Source organism: Balaenoptera physalus, assembly GCF_965194825.1.
Source record: "Balaenoptera physalus genome assembly, chromosome: 12".
In the NCBI taxonomy this organism is placed as follows: Eukaryota; Metazoa; Chordata; class Mammalia; order Artiodactyla; family Balaenopteridae; genus Balaenoptera; species Balaenoptera physalus.
Genome location: NC_138897.1, coordinates 16,862,944 through 16,884,306, shown reverse-complemented (window position 1 = coordinate 16,884,306; position 21,363 = coordinate 16,862,944). Strand labels below are relative to the sequence as shown.

Genomic DNA, 21,363 nt, shown 5'->3' with positions numbered 1-21,363 from the left:
TTTTCTTTCTGTTTCACTGGCTACTTCCTGTCTCCTTTCCTGGTTCCTCATTTCTCCCCAACCTTTACACCCTGGCATGCCCTGGGATAGCTCTTCTCACTCTGCACACGTTCCCTAGTGACCCTCCTTGTTTTAAATACAGTTCATATGTCGTTAGTTTCCACATTTATATCTCCAGCCCAGACCTCTCCCCTGAACTCCCAACTCACATCTCCAGCTGCCTACTCTCCATCTACACTTGATGTCTAAAAGGCGTCTCAAATTTAACATGGCAGGACTGCCCTGGTGGCGCAGTGGTTAAGGATCCGCCTGCCAATGCAGGGGACACGGGTTCAAGACCTGGTCCGGGAAGATCCCACGTGCCGCGGAGCAACTAAGCCTGCAAGCCACAACTACTGAGCCCACGTGCCGCAACTACTGAGCCCACGTGCCGCAACTACTGAGCCCACGTGCTGCAACTACGGAAGCCCACGCGACTAGAGCCCGTGCTCCACAACAAGAGAAGCCACCACAATAGAAGCCCGCGCACTGCAACGAAGAGTAGCCCCCGCTTGCCGCAACTAGAGAAAGCCCACGCGCAGCAACGAAGTCCCAACGCAGCCAAAAAATAAATTAAAAAAAAAAAATTTAACATGGCAAAAACTGAACTAGTCATTTGCCTCCACCCCAACATCTGTAGAGTTGATTGGCAACTCTACCTTCGCATTCTTTCCCTTCAACAAAAATCTGCTGAATAGCTTGTGCCAGGATCTCAAAGATTCAGGGGAGGGGAGATGAGAGACTGCTTTCCAAGGGCAGTCGTTGGTGAGGTGCCCAGATGAGGGACACCTAACCCCCAACTCCCAGCTAATAAAGACAGTCAGCAGCCAGGTGTGTGTGGCCTGAGTTGTGAAGACTAAGGAGGAATAAGCTGGCAGAGTGGGAGGCAAGAGGGAGAGGCCATCCAACAACTCCATCCCTGTGTTTGGTACCCACAGCTCAGTCTCCCTCCATCCACACCCACACAAGCCAGTCCGAGCCCCACCTCCTGGTCCTCTCTGCACCCTACCTGGCCTGGCCTGAAGCTTCCCCGACGCTTCTGAGTCCCACCCAGTGAGGCTCTGCCTCCCCCTCCCCCTTCCCAGATGCAGTTAGTCCAGCACTGAACAGACCTGGTGTCACAACTGCCCATTCCCTTTTGTCACCAGGCGAGGAATAAATTGCATGAGAGCTCGTGAAAGGATATACATGAATCCACCTCACCCAATACTCACCGCAGGAAAATACGTGTACAGCAGGGTCAGAACCCTGTTACCTAGGGACCAGATCCAGTCGGATGCCTGTTTTCATACAGCCCACAAGAATGGTTTTTACAGATGAACATTTGCAATTGATTGGCTTTTAAGGAACACTAACTCTGAACCCCAAATGTAAGCAAAGTTACTTTAAAAAGCTAGCAAAATGCTACTTAAAAAGAAAGAATTCCATTCTTCTATTAGTAAACCTGTATAATTCATCAATAAAGATTTGTAGATATTGGTTTTCTTTATTGTTACATAAGCATCTACATAATAGCATTGATTTTGCCTATGGACCTACACAGCCTAAAATAGTTACTATCTGGTCCTTTGCAGAAAGGGTTTGCCCACCCCTGGTCTCAAGTTTTGTCTTCTGTTGGTGAATTCTTGTTTCTTCCCTCTGCCTCAAGGTCACAAACATGTTCTTGTCTCCTCCCCATCTTAAAAACAACCAGCACCGCCCTTCCTTTGGGGGCACTTTGCCCTTAGATTTCATTCTGATTTTCCTTGTTTCCTTCACTTCTTGAAAGGGGCACCTCCATTTGTATCCATGGCCTCAATTCCAATTCCCTCTTTGACCCATTAGCCCTCATCTTACAAAGTCCTCGCCTGCTGTGGTCATCCATTCTGATGGCCTCTAATTATTCCCCAGGATACTTCTGCAGCATCTGACAGTGTTTGTTTAATTTTTATTGGTGTATAGTTGGCTTACAATGTTGTGTTAGTTTCTGTTGTACAGCAAAGTGCATCAGTTATACATATACATATATCCACTCTCTTTAGATACTTTTCCCATATAGGCCATAATAAAGGATTGACTAGAGTTCCCTGTCCAATACGGTAGGTCATTAATAGATAACTAATAAGCTTCTGACAGTGTTGACCCCTTTTTCCCTCCAGAATCACCCTCTTGCCTGGACTCTGGGGACAGTGCCCCCTCCTGACTCTTGTTCCACTGATGTTGCCCCTGAGCATTTGCCGGCCCCTGCTCAGCACTGACTCCGACCCCTGCACGTTCGTGTTTCTCGAGCTTCCATCCTTGGTCCTTCCCTCCCCTTGTTCTATGCACTCTACCCAGGTAAGCCCACCACTTGCACAGTTGCTGTGATCATCTGTATGCAGATGCCCAGCAAACCAGCGCACTGCTTCCCTTCTCTTTCCGCTCCAGGCTTAGATGACCGAATTGCTGCAGTCTGATGGGCCACAGAGACCACAAACCTCAGACTCGGCCTACGCAAAATTATTCACCTCGCCTTACACCTACATGAGTCTTCTCCCTGCCTTTACTGTCTTCAAGTGGTGGCATTGTCTACCCAGTCTCCCAAGTTCATAGTCAACCTTCTCTCCCTTTTTACTCCTTCTATGAAGTCTGGTTAAACACACCTACCTACCGAATGTCACGCAAGCCCATTCTTTCAAACTCCCCATGGCCGTGGCTTAGTTCCACTGTCACTGCCTCTTTCTTGGGCAACAGAAACAACTTTCAGACTGGTCTCACCACGTCCAGCCTCTGGGCCTTGTCCTTGGACATCCATCGCTGACGGGCAGATAGCTCTAAGAGCCACATCTGCACAGAGGATTTTTAGGGCAATGAAACTACTCTGTATGATACATTATAGTTATCATACGTTACAGTGTCATTAGACGTTCGTCCAAACCCACAGAATGTACAACCCTAATGTACACTGTGGACTTTGGGTGACGATGATGTGTCAATGTGGATTCAATTATAACAGATGTTCCCGTCTGCTGGGGGATGTTGATAATGGGGGAGGCTGTGTATGTGTGGAGCCTGAGCGGATATGGGAAATCTGTCCCCTCCATTCAATTTTGCTGTGAACCTAAAACTATTCCAAAGATTAAACTCTATTAAAAACAACAACAGCAACGTGTCTGCTCCGTTGCTCAAGGCTCCCCTGCTGAAAGCTTCTGGTTAGCCCCTGTCTCCCTCTCGCCCCAATGCTCATTAGCTGAGCATTGAAAGTTCTTTGCATTCTGGACCCCAACCTGCCTCTGGCCTCTTTCTCTGCCCCCCTTTTTTCTACCCTGTCAGCACTCTAGATTTACTGAGCATTTTCCATCTCCTTGAAAACCTTCTTTCACAGCTCTTCATTTCTTTCTTTGAACACGCTGTTCCCTTTGCTGGCAGTTCTCCACCCTTGCTCTCCATCTGGCAAACTCCTACTCATTCTTCAACACCCTCCTCCTCTTGGGAGCTTTTCCAGACCCCCTATACCTCCTCCATGTACCCATAACTCCTTGCACTTCATGCCACCACACTGGGTTTTGTCCTACATGCCTTGCACTCCCACTGGCTATGAGGGGCAAGAACCTATTGCATTTTCTTTGTATTCTTTAAGTGCCCATCACCTAGCATGGAACAAAGCCTGGTGCATGGTAAATGCACAGCGTTTGGCAAAAATGAATGAATGTTTATATAGGACAAAGTTTCTCAGTCTCGGCATTATTGAACTTTGGGGCCAGATAATTCCTCATTGTGGGGCTGTCCTGTGTATTATAGGATGTTTAGCAACATCTCTGGCTGCTTCTCACTAGAGGCCAGTAGCACCCCTCCCAGTCACAACCATTAAACTGATATAGGATCTGATCTGACAGACTTGTAGACAGTCAGAGAAGAGGTCACCTAGTTAAGTGTTGATCACATAGATGTCATTTTCAAGGACTTAAAGTAGAAATCATGATAGCCACCCCAAGGAAAAGGTAAGATGCTGATTTTTTGATGTTCATTAATGTAAAAAATACTTTTAATACAGATTATTTGTCAAATGGATAAACAAATAGGTATAAGTCCCTAAGGCAGGCCCCTAACAACTGTCGATATATTTAAAGGCTCAGAAAGTAGGCTTCTGGAAGGGTCTAAGTTCCAAAAAAAAAGAAAAACATTAATGGTGTGACAGTCACCTGCAACCAGTGATGGCCACCTGGGTTGGGGAGGGGAATGGCTGGTATCAGTTCTCTTAGTAGAACCACACAAAGAGCCCTATAATGAGAAGGCCTCAGAAGTGGCCCAGCTTTTGAGTCAGGATGTCTACAGGTAAAGATATAGAACAATTCTGCAACACTTAGTAACCAAATCCAAGCTTAGGAAAAGTCATGAGGGCAGCAGGGCCGGTGGCCTCCTTCCTCCCTTCAAAAATACTATCACAGACACTACCACCATTTCTCTCTCTGGGGGGACGTGGGTCCCCTTTTCCAGTGAGATGAGGGCGAAGGCCTCTTGCTTTGAAGGGAGGCTTGAGTTGGGCACCCCGGCCATGTCTGCACTCACACCGCAGGGCGCCGCCTGCTTCCCCAGGGGTGAGAACAGAGCAGAGAGGATTCTTCCAGAGCACGGAGCGCACCCGGGCCTGTGCCGTTCCGCCCACGCCCTGCCTTCTCCTGGGCCTTCAGCTGGAGGCTACACACAGGTGTCAACTTGAGCCAAAGATTGTTGGGGAAACATTTTTACATTAAGCAGACAAAGAGGGAAGAAGGATACAAAATTCAAGTGAATTTTAAAGACAGGGAAGGTAACATTTCAAAGAAACGACTCTGCAGGCAGATTACTTCAGACTAAGCCCCCAGAGCTTTTGAAGGGAACATATTTATCCCTCGTCTGCCATTTACGAGTATTTCCTTGAGAAAATGTGAGAAGGATGCCTCCTTTCCCGCCCCATTTCAGAGGAGGAAAGGGCACCTCTCTCAGGGGCAGATCTGGACCGGGACAATGTCCTCTGAGACACCAAGTGGCCGACCCTTCACACACCAACGTTCTCTGATTACTCATCACGGCGGGAGTCATTTCAAGCACTATTTCTACCTCTAGGATGAAAGCGTTTGTGTCTTCTTTTATTAAAGAAATGTCAAGTATTAGCCAGGGGGCTGGTGGGCCCACCTGGGGCGGTGGGCCCTTCCCAGCACCCCGGAAATCAGCCTGGGGTGTCCCCAGCCTCCCTCTGACAACTCGGTCATTTCTGCAGGATTTGGGCCATCCAGACTGCCGCCTGAGGACGCCCTGAAGACAGCTGGCCGCTGACCCTGCCGCAGGGCGAAAGGGCGTTCAGGGTTGACCTGGGTTCTTACTCGTTCCGTAGCCCTACAAACCAGAGATGGAGCTGGCCGTGACTCAGGGTGTTAACTAGGCATGGCCCCTGCCCAGGGGGATCCTTTGCATGAAGAACACCGACTCTACTGTCATTCACAAATTCAAAACCGGAAGCTGCCGGAGTGCGGAGGGTTTTCTCTTCTAGACCCACCCGCCCGTAAAAGGGAAGTGTCGGGCCAGCTTCACGGTCTGGAAATAAACACATCCCCACCCCAGGCAGGCCAACCACCCAGCCCCGAGCCCTGGATCTGCAGAGGAGCCTGAGGCATGGCGGGGACCAGCTGGCGGCCCTCCCTTGGCTCGCCGCTTGGGAGCCCTTTCCCTTCACGGGCTGCCTCCTTGCAGGGATGGTGCTGAGGCCCTCCCCGCTTTGTTCTGCCCCTCCCCTCACAGCCATCTGCCGAGTGGCCACGTCTCCGTGGGCCCTGCTCGTCCTCCCTGCTCAGTGGATCATCTAGAGGCTGACAGGTGGGCGTCCGAGTCATCCCCACCCCTACACAGACACACTCGGCCCCCGTGCCCTCTCCTCTCAAATCCTGCTCACTTACACCTTTGCTAACACGGTTTCGAGCACAGAGGCCTTTGAGAAAGCCGCGTGGATCTTGGGCCAGGGGCCATTTCAGAAGCAAGGAGAATCTTCATGCTCAGAAAGGAAGTCAAGGTTGGTAAAACGGACAGAGCAAACGAGCAGGAGTGGAACTCTCACAGAGTCACAGGAAGAACACGCAAGCTGCAAATTCAAATCGATGTCAGCAGAAGCCGCAGAGGAACAGGGGCTTCTGGTGAAGCAAATACACAGGCCAACTCGGCAAAGGCGACCCAGAGAAATGATCTGTGAAAAATGACAAAGCTTCCTGTCCACCAAAGATGCCACAGTGTTGTGACAGCCTAAGACCTCAGAAGAAGACGTCCATACCTCCATTACCGTCTAACCTGCCCCCCCCCCCACCACCGTCAACCTGATTCACCAAGACGTTTTGCAGGCTTGGTGCCGTGATTACCACCGAGAACCAAAGGCCGGAAATGAGACGGACAGACGCGACCCTGTGAACATGCTCGCTCTCCTCAAAAAAACATTCCTGCCACAGCAGAAGAGGCCAGGATCCTATCAGCATCCCGAAGATAAAAGATAGACAAGGGGGAACCGCCTCTGGAAAGTGCTGATAAAAAGATGTCTTTCGATGGGACCGATCCTCCTAAAGTGGCTGCTCATCCTGAGGAGGGGCACCCGCCCTTGAGGGACCTACTGCTCTCGAGGGAGTTAATACAATCGTGTCAACTTCTGACCCAGAGGCTGCGCTTGCTTCCTGGAGCGGAATTGTAGCCGGGCCGGGAAGACGGACTCAGTGGGATCACAGGAGGCCTGTGTGGTCGGGTGGTGTGTGGTCCACGGGCGAAGTCTCCCTGCTCCCCCACTAGGGCTGGGCTCGTTACAGTTTCATGCCGGACAGCCTTGGGTTCTTGCAAAACCAAGGAGGGGGTCTGCGCTCTTATCCCTTCCTGCCGGCAGTTTTCCACCCCACACCTGGGGGACCACATGCTGCGCCCTGAGTGTGTTCACAGGAATCAGGTGTTAGCGAAAAGCCCGCGGTGAGGCTACGCCACCCGGAGAAAGGGTTCAGCTATGATGATAGTTAACGATAGAGAAGTGACTACAATCGACTCCATGGTGCCCCTTGACAGCTGAACTGTGAGCCGCTCCACACTCTCCACGCTTCCTGCTTACAGGGGGCACAGCCTGGCCAGTTGCAGGGGGAAAAAAAAAGCCTGTGAACTGCCTGACAGGAAACCACAGTGGAAGTGGCTCTCTCTGCAAAGAGCCCCGGCCCTAAGAGGGCAGAGGAGGAAGGAGATGAGACATTTTACAAATATGAGTTCATTGAATGGAATTAATTTACCTGAAAGGGCCTCCAGTAAGTTTCTACACTGGGGAAGACGGGGCTTATAGACAAAACTTGAAACTTGGTTATGTTCACCTTAACCAATATTCAAACCTATCATTGCCAGGAATGGTTCAAACAGAAATGTGTCTTCTGATGTGACACAGTATATCACTGACAATCTTCTTGCCAAAGAGATGTAATATGCATCGCTTCACAAGGAAACAATCAGTCCTGATTACACCTGTGGCCCCGGCATAATTAAGAGACCCCCCTCGTTTGGGGTAGCAGTCTCTTAGACATAGCTATATGTAAATATTCAGAGCTATGCACTTAAGATGTCTATTTTTACTTTAAGTTTTATACATAATTTTTTAAGTGTCCTGGAATGAATGATAAGTTATAGTTCCTCTAGTAAAAAGGGTGGTTTTGGAATAATTGGGGAAATTTTAATATAGATTGGACATTAGGTGACACTATAGCAATGTTAAATGTGTTGGTTTTGATAGCTGTTGTGGTTATATAGGAATATATACAGAGAATCTACACACAATCTATAGAAAGAATATTGAATTAACTATTAACAATTGGTCGATGAGGTGCAGAATATACAGGTGTTGTACCAACTTCTGTGGTTTCAAAATTTTTAAGTTTAAAAAAAAAGAATGCTGTGTGTTTCCAGTATAGGATCCTGATTTTGGTTCAGTGAACATGGAATCAGGCACAGATGCGCTTTTTTGGACCCTTATCCCTCCATGTCCTGTCCTCATCCATGAGTTCACAACTCCTCCCCCAGTAAGGAAGGAAATGTATTTGGATACCAAACATCCTCATCTGTCTCCAGGGCGGTGGCAGATTTGCTGGGAAGCTGATTAAACCCTTGTCCTTCACCCGCACAGACCCTTTCCAAGTCCCTGGACACATCTTGATATTCATAATTGTGTTCTTTTCCTTAGAAAAGCCCCCAAGTTGTGTATGAGTCAAGCTGCACAAAGCTTGGGTGTGCCCCTGCGGGAGGGCGCTGTGGTTCCGTGCCTGGTGGACTGATTACGGGTGGATTCTTCCTCCTCGAAGAGGAACTGAAGAGGACAGAGCAGGAACAGGGGGCTGGAGAAGCAAGAACAGGGCGAGTTCTCATGACAACCCAGTCCAGATTGCTGTCTTGGCGTACTTAACAGAAAAGCAATTGAAAGTGGTTTTCTTTGCATTATGTTAATTTTTCTTGAAGTTGCTGAGAATTGTTTGTATACTAAGTATGTTAAGCATTTCTTGGGGAAGAGCAGCAAGCATTAGACTTTATACATGGTGTGCCCAACATACCACCTCAGGTTTTTTTTCCATTTCGTGAGTTAACAGAGATAATGCAGACAAGAGTTCCTTCCTTCTTTCCTCTCCTTTCCCAGTTTCTACTCATATGTAAATGACTGTCTCCTTTCCCAGTTTCTGCTCATATGTAAATGACTGGTCTGTCTGAAGTTTCCAACGTGCACTGGCACAGCCCTTTCTCTTCCCATTTATGATCTCAACCAGATAAGCAGATCAGTAAATACGACCTCCAGACACCCCAACATGTGCTTGTGCCAATCGATGTTTAGTCAATGAGTGGATAAAAGTCAGTGTAGTTTACCTCTGTAGGGTTCCAGGAATCGGGTGCTATGCTCCTATGTTCCTGACCACCCAGCTTATTCTTCCCTGACACACCACCATATTTATTTTCATCATAGGACTCCTGTTCTCTTATATTTGTTTATGGTTTAGACAATGTAATACCCATGAGAGTAGATACATTTTCTATTCAACATGGTATATGCATTTATTTAATTATTCCATCCATACATACATTTACTGAAATATCTAGCAAGTATTTTTCTGCAAGCCTCTGGTGACTCAGTGAAGAACAGGATAGCAGCTGTGTGTGCCCTCTTAGAGCTTACAGACAGACACCAGGTGAAACGTGTGTCCTACTGTTTCTTCTCACCCTCTCATCCCTCAGTGCCCCATAAGTCCCCAACAAATTAGAGGTGGGGGAAAACAAGAGGGAATCGTACTTACTCTGGCACTTCTCCAAAGCCTTCCAGAGGCTGTGCTTCAGCGGCATAGATCTTGGCATAGTATCTGGCGGTATTTTGAACGTAGCATTCCTAGATCACCCAAGTACATGGGAAAGCCCAGTGATTAGAAGAAATTCAGAGAGCATTGCCCGGTAAGGCTCAAATTTCCCAATATAGGTTAAGCCAATGGATTTCCAAACCCATCCCTTCGTTGGGGGCACAGAAGCAACAATGAACGTAGCCTACAGTTGGCCACTTGCAGAGGAGCTCTGAGACCTGAAGGAACCATCCGGGTGAAGGTCAAGTGGTCTCTAGGGCTAGGTGTCCCTGAACTATGAAATTTCTAGAACCCGCATGGCTGAAGTTCACCCCTGAGCTAAGGGGACTGGTCCCTGGGCAGGATGTCAGATAGAGCATGGGGACTGTTGGATTTCCCCTGAGCTATCCCATCTGAGGTTCTTCAAAGGTGTAACTTGAGTTGTAAGTAATGAACACCTTGCCAAGATTGTTGGCTTAGAAAAGCCCTACAGAGTGGAAAGCAGAATCCAGTTTGCTTTTCCTAAGTGGGAGTCTGGATGCTGGGGGATTTTCCACGACTGGGCCAGATGGCACTTGAAATGGAAGGAATATTCAGTGAAAGAGAAGAACAAAGAAGGATAGATTTGGAGGAGAAAGGAGTACAACTGGCAAAATCCTATGCTCAGAGAAGAGGGGCTGTCTTCATGAGTACCAAGTCCCACACGGCACTGCCACATCTGGAATAACCGTGGAGGGACAGTGTTTGAAAGCACCCAGGAGACTCATCTGAGTCTAGCTTATTCGTTTTATAGGGTAAAAAAAAAATTCAAAGGGCACCTAGTTTGTGAAAGAGCTAGACCCAGCTCTCCTGAAAGCTTGGCCAGCGCTGGCACAGAGTGAAATGCATGGATGGGGGGTGGGGGATGGGTGGAGATGCAGGGGGAGAAGCTCGTGTTTTCCTCCCCTCCCCTCTTGCCTCAAGGGTCCTACGACTCAGTAACATAGGAGGGAACTTAGCTAGAGACTTGGGTCAATCTCCCTTCATAGCTTACGGGTGGACATTGAACCTAACTCAGGAAGGCAGGAAACAGGACAAACGTTAACCCTTCTGAATATACCCCACCCTCCTTCCTCTTCCCTAAAACAAACTGAAACACTCCAGAAACTACCGTTGATTTTAGCTGTCCTTGAGGATCCTTGGGAATCGTGGCATCCAATGTAACTTGGACACCCCACTTCCCGTGTCATCCTGAGTCCAGGCAGATTCAAACCCCCAGGGGTCTGATGGGGCTTCCTAGGAAGCATTCCTAAGAAGTGATCCCAGCCCAGGTAGGAACCGGTGAGGCGCCCCCAGACATAGACTGGTCCCAACTGGCTGGCACGAGGCCAAGAAATCACTCAGAGGCTGAGATGTGATCTCCAGCATTTAGCCTTAATCTAGTGACTTCCTCATAAACATACCCCAGAGGGAGAGAGACACCCTCTTGGAGACACCCCCATCAATTCTGAGTCTGATTTTCATCTCAGGGTATCATGGGTCCGTCTCACACCTCAAGCAGCACTTTCAGGGCAGGTGGACCCACCTGGGCGGCGAGCTTGTAGTTCCTCTGGATGAGCTCATCGTTGTTTCTAGTCCCGTAGGCAACGGCATTGTGCACCTTGAGCACACAGGCGTGGCCAGGCTTGAAGACTGGTGTGAGGCCCTGCATCACTTTGCTGCGGAAGGCTTTCCGGTGGACCCCTTCCCCAAAGTGCAACTCCTCCGTGGCAATCTGACCGCGCAGACGGCCCCCGAAGTAGCTGTCACTGAGGAAGTCTCCTCTGAAGATGAGTTGGCTGAATTCAATCTCTTCATATACTAAAAATGTAACACAACTTCCGTTGGACAGAAACATCCCCCAATCCTGCTCCTTGGCTAACGAGCATTCCCACACAGGGGCAATGACAAGGTTGACCTACAGAATCTAGGAGGGGAAACCACGCTAACTCCCAACAGAGGCATAGCTCGAAGGGCAGATGGGGGAGATGGTTCACTGAGGATGTAGAAGATCAAGGTGAGGCCCCAGTGGATCGGATGAGAGGGGAACAGAACTGGGGAGACCAGGAAAAGAACTGTAGACAGATGCAGAAAACATGAACAGAATCATGCAAGGTGATTAAAGGCAAGTTGAAAAGACAGATGAAATGTAGAAGAGGGAGGAAGTACCAGTTGTAAGACTGATCTGCTAGATCATTGATCTGCTGATCAATGTTTCCCAACCTTTGTTTTCATTGTTGTCTTCTGCAAGGATTCTTTTTAGTCTTTTTCCCCCCAATTGCTCCACAGAAAATTTTAATACCACAGATGTACTGTGTATCTGGTATGGCTGTCTGTGCTTAATACACAAAAATAAGTTTTCTTTTGCCTCCCCAAGACCCAGTTTTGTCCTCTTGGAGGTGATACTGCCTCTGTTAAGAATGACTGTGGTAGTCATAAGAAACAAGTGGGAAAAAACCAAAACAAGTAAAAAGAACTCCCTCTGAAGAGAAGTTGAAAAAAGGTAGAATCATTTTGGATCCACTTGTAAAAAGTACTGAGTTTTCTATCAGCTGTTTCAGTTGATTCTGCATGTGTTTCAGATGACAATCAATTCTATCAGAATGTTGCATTTTAAACTAGAGATGACCAAGTCAGACTTCTGATTGGCTGAGAGAAGAAAGATGGCTTTCAATGAAATCAGATTGTTTAGATTTTTAAAAAACCACCTTCCACTCCTCAAAAGTCAATGAAAACTCATCTTTCTGAGATAGACATCATCTATCTGGTTGTGTGAAAATCCCACTTCACCTTTCTATTTAGAATATTTAGCAAAATATTTTTCTCTTTGAAAAATATTCTCAAATCATATGTTTTAAGAGCAGTCTATGACCAATGTGAGCAGTTAAAAGTATAAGGGAACAGACTGTTCTTAAAGGGTACTGATTAGTGTCTAGACCTAGTTATTGTCAGAAAGAAAGGAGGCAGGTAGGGGATTTTCAAATAGAAAAAGTAGGTGAAAGTGTCAGTGAAAGAGTATTCAGAGAGTTGCTCCAAGGCAACTCTTTCACAAGGGCTAGCAGAGAAGGCTCCTGAAGACTAACCTATTTTGGGTTTAGAGAGAATGGGGGCAGAGGAACAGGAAAACAGGTAGGTAAATGGGGCATTTTCCCAAATAAATTTTAAAGGAGATAGGATGAAATCTGTGAAATAGCTAAGTAATAGAACGAGAAAGTTATAGAGAAGAGTATAGTTTAAGTTAAATTTTAGAATTAGGTAATGAAATGGAGAGGGAATGCTATTTCTACAACCCAAATCTTAATTCTAGTTACATGATTGATTAACAATTTTGCCCCCAAGACCTCTGAAAGAATATAGGAAATATTTTATGTATATACACCAGAGCCCAATAAATCTGAGCTATATTTACCACATTGTTTTCCTTCAAAAGTCCCAAAGTTTCTAAAATTCAGTTGTTCTTGAAAGTTAAAAGTTTGTGTATTTTAAAATTCAAATTTAATTAACTAAAGACAAAAGTTGTTCCAGACTCTCTGCTTAGCAATAGAAAGGAAAATTTTTTGTGCCGTACTGTATAGGGATGGGCGTATATGTGGGGGTGAGTAATTTTCCCTAAGAAAAAATACACGACAAGCATGGACTCCACCATCCTCAATAATCCTGTCCATAATTTCCAGAAATGTCTACTTAACCAGGATAAAACAATGCAAGAAAAATACATCCTAGAATTTTTCTTTGAAAGGCACGTGTGCCATCATTAAGTTGTGCTAGCTTTATTTGAATCATTCATTTGGGGCTTCTATTAGATTTTTAGTTAATGATCAACTTGTAAAATGTTATATGTTCCTCCTCTAGAGATTTAAATAAAATGTCTAGTGAGAGATTCCTCCAGATAAGAAAGGTGATAAAGCAGTCATTTGAAACTTCTTTATCTGAAGGTACATGGAAAGGCAGAGGAAGGTATGGCCTCCCCAGCCCAGTAAGCCATTGAAACTGGACCCCCAGTCTCATGGAGAAGCAGCTGGCAGAAGGTGATGTCTTCAGGGTCTAGACCCCAACCCAGTGGTGGGAGTCACAGGGCTACAATAGCGGTGACCAGTGCCTCAACCTCACTGGGGTCTCATTCCTGACTGGTAAAGCCTTGAGAAACGAGTCTCTGCAAACCTAAATTAACCAGGTCAGAGCAAGAATCTGGGATGGGATGCCAAGTAATGCTAAGAAGCTGATGAAACAGAGAAACCTTTCTTCCAAAGGTCATTTTGGTTTTTGATATAAGAAAGGACATTCTTTTGCATATTTAGATTCTTGGGGGGATGGGCACAGATACAGGGAAGGATTTTAAATTACACAAGTACATGACACACTAAAGACATGTAGCATTTGAATGGTTTGTGAAGAGTTGGTATTTAAGTCTGTTGTTTTGGATAAATATCACAGTATTTGCTAGACCATTTCTAAGTCGAGATCCCAGCTCCTCGCCTTTAATTACTAGACGTTACTGCATCTTGATTGTCTGTACTGTCTTGTTTTCACAGAGATTTCAGGGTTTTTATTTGCCTTAAAAGAAAATCAGCACATATAGTATACACTGGCAGTTGAAACTTGGCCATGATGAGAGTACTTGCACCACAGAAATTGGAAAACTGTGCAAATCAGGGCCTCCCCAACCCCCTGGCAGGTTGTTAGAAGTTTGGCAGCAGATCACTGGGTGCGGATGGGCTCGTGTGTTGGGGATGGATAATCTTCCCCAAGAGGAAACACATGACCAGCATGGACTCAGTGGGTGGCCCAGAGGCAGCCTGAATGTTCAAGGGCAGCTGGTAGCTTGTTGCTACACCAGGAGTGCACAAGTGCCAAAGGAAAGCACAGAAATCCATCTCCATTTCCACTGGGATGCAAATGAATGGACTTATTCTCCTAGACGCCTGACTCTTTGGGAATCTGCTCAGCTAGTCAAATTGAAAAGTAAAACAATTGGAGAAACAAAACATGCTGTGTGACGTAGAGAACAAACGTAGGGACACCAAGCTGGGAAAGCGGGCGGGGGGTGAGGGTGCGTGATGAATTGGGAGATTGGGATTGACATGTATACATTGATGTGTATAAAATTGATGACTAATAAGAACCTGCTGTATAAAAAAATAAATAAAATAAAATTCAAAAACAAAGATAAGAGATAACAAGTGTTGGTGAGAATGTGGAGAAAAGGAAACCCTTAAAGCAAACAAACAAACAAACAAAAAAAACATGCTTTGTAAGTGCCAGAGGCTGAGAAACCCCATGCAGATGGGCTGGATGCAAGTCTGGTGCTTCACAGAGAAAGTCTAACCCCAAAAGTGCCCCTCCCCCCCCACCGCCAACATGGTCCCAACAACTGCACAGTCTGATCTCTTTAATAATTCACTTCCGGACATCTGGAGCCTAACGCACTCATCACAGGCCCTGCAATCAGGTTGAAATAGCTTATGAATTGTCATTCGTTTCCCAGGCATTCCTGAGCTCTCTCCTACTTGGTTCAAAGAGTCAGTGGGAATGTTGCTTCTACCATTGCCTATATTTCATGCTTTAGGATGCACCCATTTCCTCTGACGTCCAGCTCAGGTTAGCTTACCTTTAACATCTGGGTGACTTGAAAGTTGTTTGAGAACTGGAAGATGACAGAGAAGAGAATGCCTTCAGTACAAATCAGCATTCTAAACTGGTAGGGGCTAGTGGTTTTCACTGGAAACGGCAACGCTGAGGTTTACCTTCTGTGGTGAGGTTAAATTCCGTAGTCACTTTCCCGTAACTGTTCTTGATGCAGCAAGAATAGAGGCCCTGGTCCTTCTGACTGGCTTGAAGGATGCCCAAGGACACAGTGGAGCTGTCTCCTGCTCTGCAGTGGGGGACATGAACGTGGGCATGCATCATCATTCTGAAGTTGCACTTTTCTAACAGGAGAAAGAAACTAACGCTTCCCTGCCCTCGTGAGTTCAGCCAACGGGCTGGCTGAAGGACAAGATCGTGATCAGCTGTGAAAGTTGACTTATTTGTAGGAGACGATCAGCATGATTTTGCTTCACATCCTCACTTCCATATGCAATATGAATGCACGGAAACACCTGGGAGGTTTGACTGCCATTAGTAGAGCGAAGAATGGAAAATGTGAATTCTGGGGGCTTTCGTTAACATTTCTGCTCAGAAGTCCTCAGTTGTGTTACTAATCCAGGTGTCCTGGACTCAAAGGGAACCTGAAAGTTCCAAACCCAGACCCAGTAAGAGGCAATAGAAAGGGGGTCTTTGTTGTATATAAGGACTCACGGGCTGAAGACTTTAATAGTGTGCCCCCCGGCAAAGACCATCCATCCATCTGCCCACCCAATCTTAAGTTCCAAGACCGTGCTCTAAATAGAAGAACGTGGTGGTGACGATGATGATGCTCATGGCTGACGTGTACTGAGCACTTGGTATGTGTCAGGCACTGCCCTCATCACTTTAAGGTCTCTTGCATGCCATCCTTGGAGCAATCTAACCAATACTATTACTGTCCCCACTTCACAGAAGAGGAAACTGAGGCACACTGAGATTAAGCAAGTGGCCTAAGGTCACACAGCTGATAAGAGTAGACTCAGGACTTAAACCAAGATAGCCTGACTCTGGAACCCTCCTCTTGACTGTGATAAGCTGCCTCCAAGTGATCTGTGATCCCTGCCCTCAAGTCGGGGATAATCGGGATTAGAGTTAAAGCCACGATCTTTGTTCCAAAGTCTCAAACAGAAAATTTACTTTGCAGCCAAAAAAAATACTCAAATATTATTCTAGTTTTGTCCTCTATGGTGAATTTTGTTAGACATTCACCAAGGTCATGTGTGTGCAGTGTATGTTTTGGTTCATTTCACAATTCAACAGCAAAATCCGTTCATCTCAGTTTCCATAGTCAACAGAAGTGTTCGTTATGGTTTAGCTTTTCAGTAGACTTCAAGCCTCCGATTTACACATGCCTCTTCTGGAATGTACCCGTGGCTTAAAACAAAGTCCACTAAATCATACTACTTCCTCCAAGCACATCCTGAATGTATGGCTGAAAGTGGACATGATCAAGCCCAGTTATAAGGGGAAGATTTCCTGGAAAGGCTGCCAAATACCACGAGTCACCGGGGGGAGGGGCGGGGGGCGTGCAGTATACTCCTCTAGTGGCCTGTTGATCAGCACAGCGTTTGTGTCCCTGAAAGGGGCAGTAGAGATCGGCCAGAAAGGCTGGCAGCTGAACTAGAACGGTCCCGTGACAAGTTCCTTCCGGCCAAGAAATCCTGATGCTTGGCACAGAATCTCGGAGGCCTTTTTCTGTCTTGGCCCACAGAGGCCTTCTTCTAGGAGGGGTAGCTGAGGAGTCACAAGGACCTGGATTCAAATCCTGAGCTGAGCCCTGGTCTCTCACCCTCAGTTTCCTTGTCTGGGAAAGAGGAAAGAGCAAGATCCCCTCCTGGGTGTGCAAGAGGAGCAACTGACACCTGGCACGTGAAGTCTGACTGAAGGGTCTAGTCTGGGGAGTGGCCACGAGCCACCAGCGGGGGTCAGCTGCTGTGTGCCCAGTACCGGGGGATTTGGTGATGGGGAAAAAGGCACAGTCTTCACCCGTGAGGGTCTTCCAGTCTGGGGGGAGATGATAGACAAACAGAAAATACCCATACAAACTGTGAGAAGTGAAAAGAAGTGGTCTTGCACCTTTTTGAATCAATAGGGGAAAAGCTCAGTTTCACATCCTGTTACCCTGTAAGGGACACAGGTTTTTGCTTTTAGGGGAAGGAACGGCCAAATGCACAAAGGGCCAAACAGGAGTGGAGCTTAGCTGGGGAGACAAGTGCAAGCAAAAGAAGCTCCAAGTGTGACCAGAGTTAACACAGCCAAGAACTAAATCGGCTGGAGGGAAAGGGCATCTAAACTGGGGGCTTCTCAGAAGACCCCAGAATCCATCAGCAGCCCCAGGGAGCAGGGGTGAGGATTGCCAGCACCCACTGCCCACCTTCCAGCCTGGGTGGAGACGTCCTTCCAACGGCCAACCAAGGAGAACCTGTCTCTAATGGCAGCCAGCTCTTCCCTCCCTGCTTGTCCGGCAGGAATGATGTGATCTGTGCTCAGCTTTCAGCCAATCCACTCCATGGGGACAATGGCCCTTTCTAAAGCCCAGGCCACTCCCAAGCACCTCTCTCCCCAGAGTGGAGAATGGGTTCCTGGTTACCAAGGAGGTGCTGACGGCCAAGGTAGAACTGAAGGGTGCCAGCTTGAGATCTTCATGGAACCAAGACATAAACCACCACCGCACAAGCTACCGCTTTCTTCTTGGTTTCCTCAGAGAACATTCACCTTGTCCTAGCCACAAGAAGGTGTCCTGACACCTAATTTCCAAAATTTAGCCTATTAAGGAAAAGTATCCTAAACTTGGGGACAAAGGCAAAAGGATGATTGAGTGTCCTTTGTATGTCACTGTTTAATGGGCTCACCCAAGGAGAATTTAGTTATAGGAGATGCTCCTCTGTCAGACTTTGCTATTTACTCTTTAATCATCTTTGTAAGATGTTACAGAAAAACCCGAACGAACTTTTTGGTCAACCCAATAGAACCCACCCAGTTATAACTTCTCCTGGACAGAAACCTACAAAAGATAACTCCCAAGGTTTATTACCTGTTGAACATTAACAAGTTTCGTATCCATTTGCAAACATTCCAGCATTCTTTTGCCTGATTAACTGTATAAATTCATTCCTCAGATGTTCCTTTAAACAGCTTTCCCATCTTACTCATTATTTAATGAGTTACAGAAGGAAGATCTTTGTTACATGTTCCTATTACATTTGTTTGACAGATCAACTTTTTGATAACTATATCTTGACAAGGCAGTGAGAGATTTCTTGGAGGGACATGTAAAGGAAACATGCAACTGGAATTAGGGGTGAAAATTTGATAACGTTTGAAAATCCACCTGAAATATAAATGACTTAATATCAAAGGAGTTATGACTCCCAAATCTCCAGTGGTAGCACAGAGAGGGCACATGGGTGCGCCGAAGCCAGTGTTACCAAGAAGAATGAAGCCAACCTCACCAAGAACTTAAAGGCCTTGGCCACGTGTCATTAGTAGATGGCATGCCTATTTAGGTCACACACTTTCTAGAGGGAGGCTAGGTTTTCTAAAGACACCTCAGATGGAAAAGGGACCTGAAAGATTCAAGTGCCAATTTTCAGCTTAGATCAAGAGCAAAAAACGCTGGTTCATTTTCTTGGCTGACAGCTGCGGAAAGTACTTTAAATGAATAATTAGCACTTTTTTTTTTTTTTTTTAAATAAAGCTCTAGGGAACCACCTTGATTTTTTTAAAAAATCAAGCCATTTATTCTTCATTGTAACTCTTAAGCCTTACATAAGACAAGCAGGGTAATGATGGCCTTTCAGGCAAAGCAGCTTTATTACAATCATAGTCTAGTTGGATTTTTCCGGAGTGATGTTACAGAAATGAAACTATAGCTCAAGTCTTCCATAGTTGCCTTTGGAACAATTTCCAGATGTGTTCCAAGCAGACATTTGATTTAATTTTACAGAAAACTGATTTCTCTCACTTTTTCAGCCTATTTGTGATAAGATTAGTGGGTTAAGAACACCTCCCGTGACTCAGGGAGCTGAACTAGGACCTCCTTTGGCAGAAAGGAGCTTCTGAGAATTGTTTGAGTTAGGCTGGTTTCCATCGAACCAGGGGATCTGTTTCTAGAATGAGTCACGCCTCCTCAGGTGCAAAAGACAAGAAGCTTGATTCACCAGTTCACTCGAGCAAGCATTTGTTGCTGGAAAGGCTCTTGAGGAAGGTTCATTCCACACGGGGTGTTCTTGGCAACGACGCCCACTCTCAACTCTCCCCTCCTCCTCTTCCTCTCCTCTAACCTATGGCCCCAGATATAAACCGGTTTTCCCATCTTAGAGATGGCAGCTTACCACCCTGGGTAGATGCCACTTTTCTGTAACCTCACGGATTGTTTTTTCCTTTTGATTTACCTTCTTAGCTTTTTGTCAGGTTAATGGGAATTTATGAGAACAGCAAAATGCATGGGCATATAAAAGAGAGCTCTTTAATCTTGGGACCACAGAACCTCAGACTAGAAGATGATTGGACCGGTTCCCCTGATTTTAAAAAATGTAATGAAAGGTTTGTGCCTTCCTAAGGCCACCAACCGTGACGGTAGCCAAGGCAAGGCGAGAACACTTCACCACCCTCCCTGTCCAGGTGTCTGTCCTTTTGTTACTTACTCTTCTTGGATACTTTGGATGTGGAGTTTCTGCTTCAATCTTCCCTTTACTTCCTATAATTTACTATTTTCCTTTAGAACCGTGTTGTGAAATAAACAACCAACTGTGAAAAGTAACCGGGCAGGGGGTGGGGGGGTGGATATCGCACCTTCTCTGCACTTGGGCTATCGACTTTGAATCTTTCATCCACCAGATAGTAGAATCTTCATGAATCTCTGCAAACTGGCAGCTTAATTTTACATTTCCAGAGTGTTCAGGGAACATCTCAGCCTGGATCTTTTTCAGTAATACTGGAGCTGGAAACAAGAAACTTGTAGGTCAGTGGTCTTATAAGAATTGCAAAGAGCTTTAGGGTGGGCAAGAGACTTTCCCATTTTATCACATTTAATTCTCACTACAATCCCAAGAGACAGGGATAATAATTATTACCCTCCATTTCGTGGATGAGGAAATCTGGTGTCTGAGGGGAGATGGCACTTTCCTAAACAGATAGAAAATGAACAAGTCAGTAATAGAAAACCCCCACTTTTCATTACTTAAAATTCCTGAGTGAGGTCTGCAATGCACAAAGTGAAACAGAACTTGAAACTTTAAAAAAAAAAAAAATGATGGGAGGGATGGGGGTTGTAGATACCGAGTCTATAGGATCTGGGCCAAATAAAGATGCTTTTAGATGACTACCAGATGATCCAGGTCAAAATTAAAGCTGGGGGTTAGGAAGTAGAATAAAATCTGGACTAGCCAAGTAATGTGGCTGAGCCCCCAGGTGTAAAAGGCAACAACAATAACTCATTTGCTGAAGAATATTCATCCATCTTTCCCCTTGATCCCAGTTATCTTTGCAGAAAGATACCGGACATCACTGCAATCCATTAGGATATCAATTTCATTGGCGGAAGAGAACTGTCTGCTTGAATGAAATAGGAGCAATACACAATTCCCAGGGGTTAGGCTGAGCTCTTTTTAAATCAGGGACGAGAGGGTGGCACACCAGGGAAACGTGTAATTACTCAGGGCAGCCACTGGGCGGCAGCCTAGACAAGAGGAGGATGGCTAACACAGCCAGGTGGTCAGAATAATTTGGCAGATACAGGTTACTGGAAACGTGGTGTCGGTCTATTTCACACTGAGTTTCATAATTACACAGCTTTGGTAACAAAATGTTATAGAATCCACAGCCAAGCCAAGAGTCATCAATACCGATGCTTTGTTTGCTCTGCTGCCTCAGATTCCACTACTGTGAAATCGTTAATGTGTTAAATGTGCCTCCCATCTCTTGGCAACAGACTTGGCTTGGATAACAGTGCGTATTTAAAAGCTTATTTTCTTCCCAGGAAATAATAATGGGGCGCTTGGGTAACAAATTCTTGCATTAGAGAGTAGCTCAGGGTACTAACAATATTATGGGAGAAAGATTAAATATACCAAGTCCTTACTGACGGCAAAACTCATTTCACTTCATCTGGCCCTGCCTAGCTACCGGTGCTGGGTGCTCTGGCCCACGGTGTCAAGCTCCTGCTCCAGAGTCTTGCCCAAGCCCACTGCCCCACCTGGGACATATTTCCTCAAGGGCCCTTCCTGGGTGATTTGCTGATACCTAAGCATTCCTAAGGCTGCCAACCCTGTCCACAACCCGTCGTAAGTTCTGAAGACAAAATTGGGGGAGGGGAATTCAGGGAAAGGCATAAAATGGGCAGAACTAAATGAGGGTCTAGGATAGGAAG

General features: G+C 46.2%; 1 protein-coding gene and 1 pseudogene across 10 annotated transcripts in view; one reads left to right on the top strand and one right to left on the bottom strand.

Moving 5' to 3' along the window:
• Nucleotides 1-21,363, bottom strand: part of ALPK2 (alpha kinase 2) — a 138,655-nt gene that overhangs the window by 73,269 nt on the left and 44,023 nt on the right. For 7 of the 9 annotated variants that reach the window (XM_082417903.1, XM_082417900.1, XM_082417904.1 and 4 more), the window contains exons 3-7: nt 19,788-19,935; nt 15,113-15,240; nt 14,977-15,012; nt 10,915-11,189; nt 9,315-9,403 (exon numbers count right to left, since the gene is read on the bottom strand). In XM_082417903.1, the coding sequence (XP_082274029.1) occupies nt 9,315-9,403; nt 10,915-11,189; nt 14,977-15,012; nt 15,113-15,240; nt 19,788-19,935 (676 nt within the window). The remainder of the gene's footprint in view (nt 1-9,314; nt 9,404-10,914; nt 11,190-14,976; nt 15,013-15,112; nt 15,241-19,787; nt 19,936-21,363) is intronic. The other 2 variants (XM_082417908.1, XM_082417907.1) reach the window with 1 other exon arrangement.
• LOC309640305 (developmental pluripotency-associated protein 4 pseudogene) lies at nt 2,236-8,679 on the top strand (annotated as a pseudogene). Its single transcript has 2 exons — nt 2,236-2,355; nt 6,419-8,679. The product of its transcript is annotated as a developmental pluripotency-associated protein 4 pseudogene (transcript).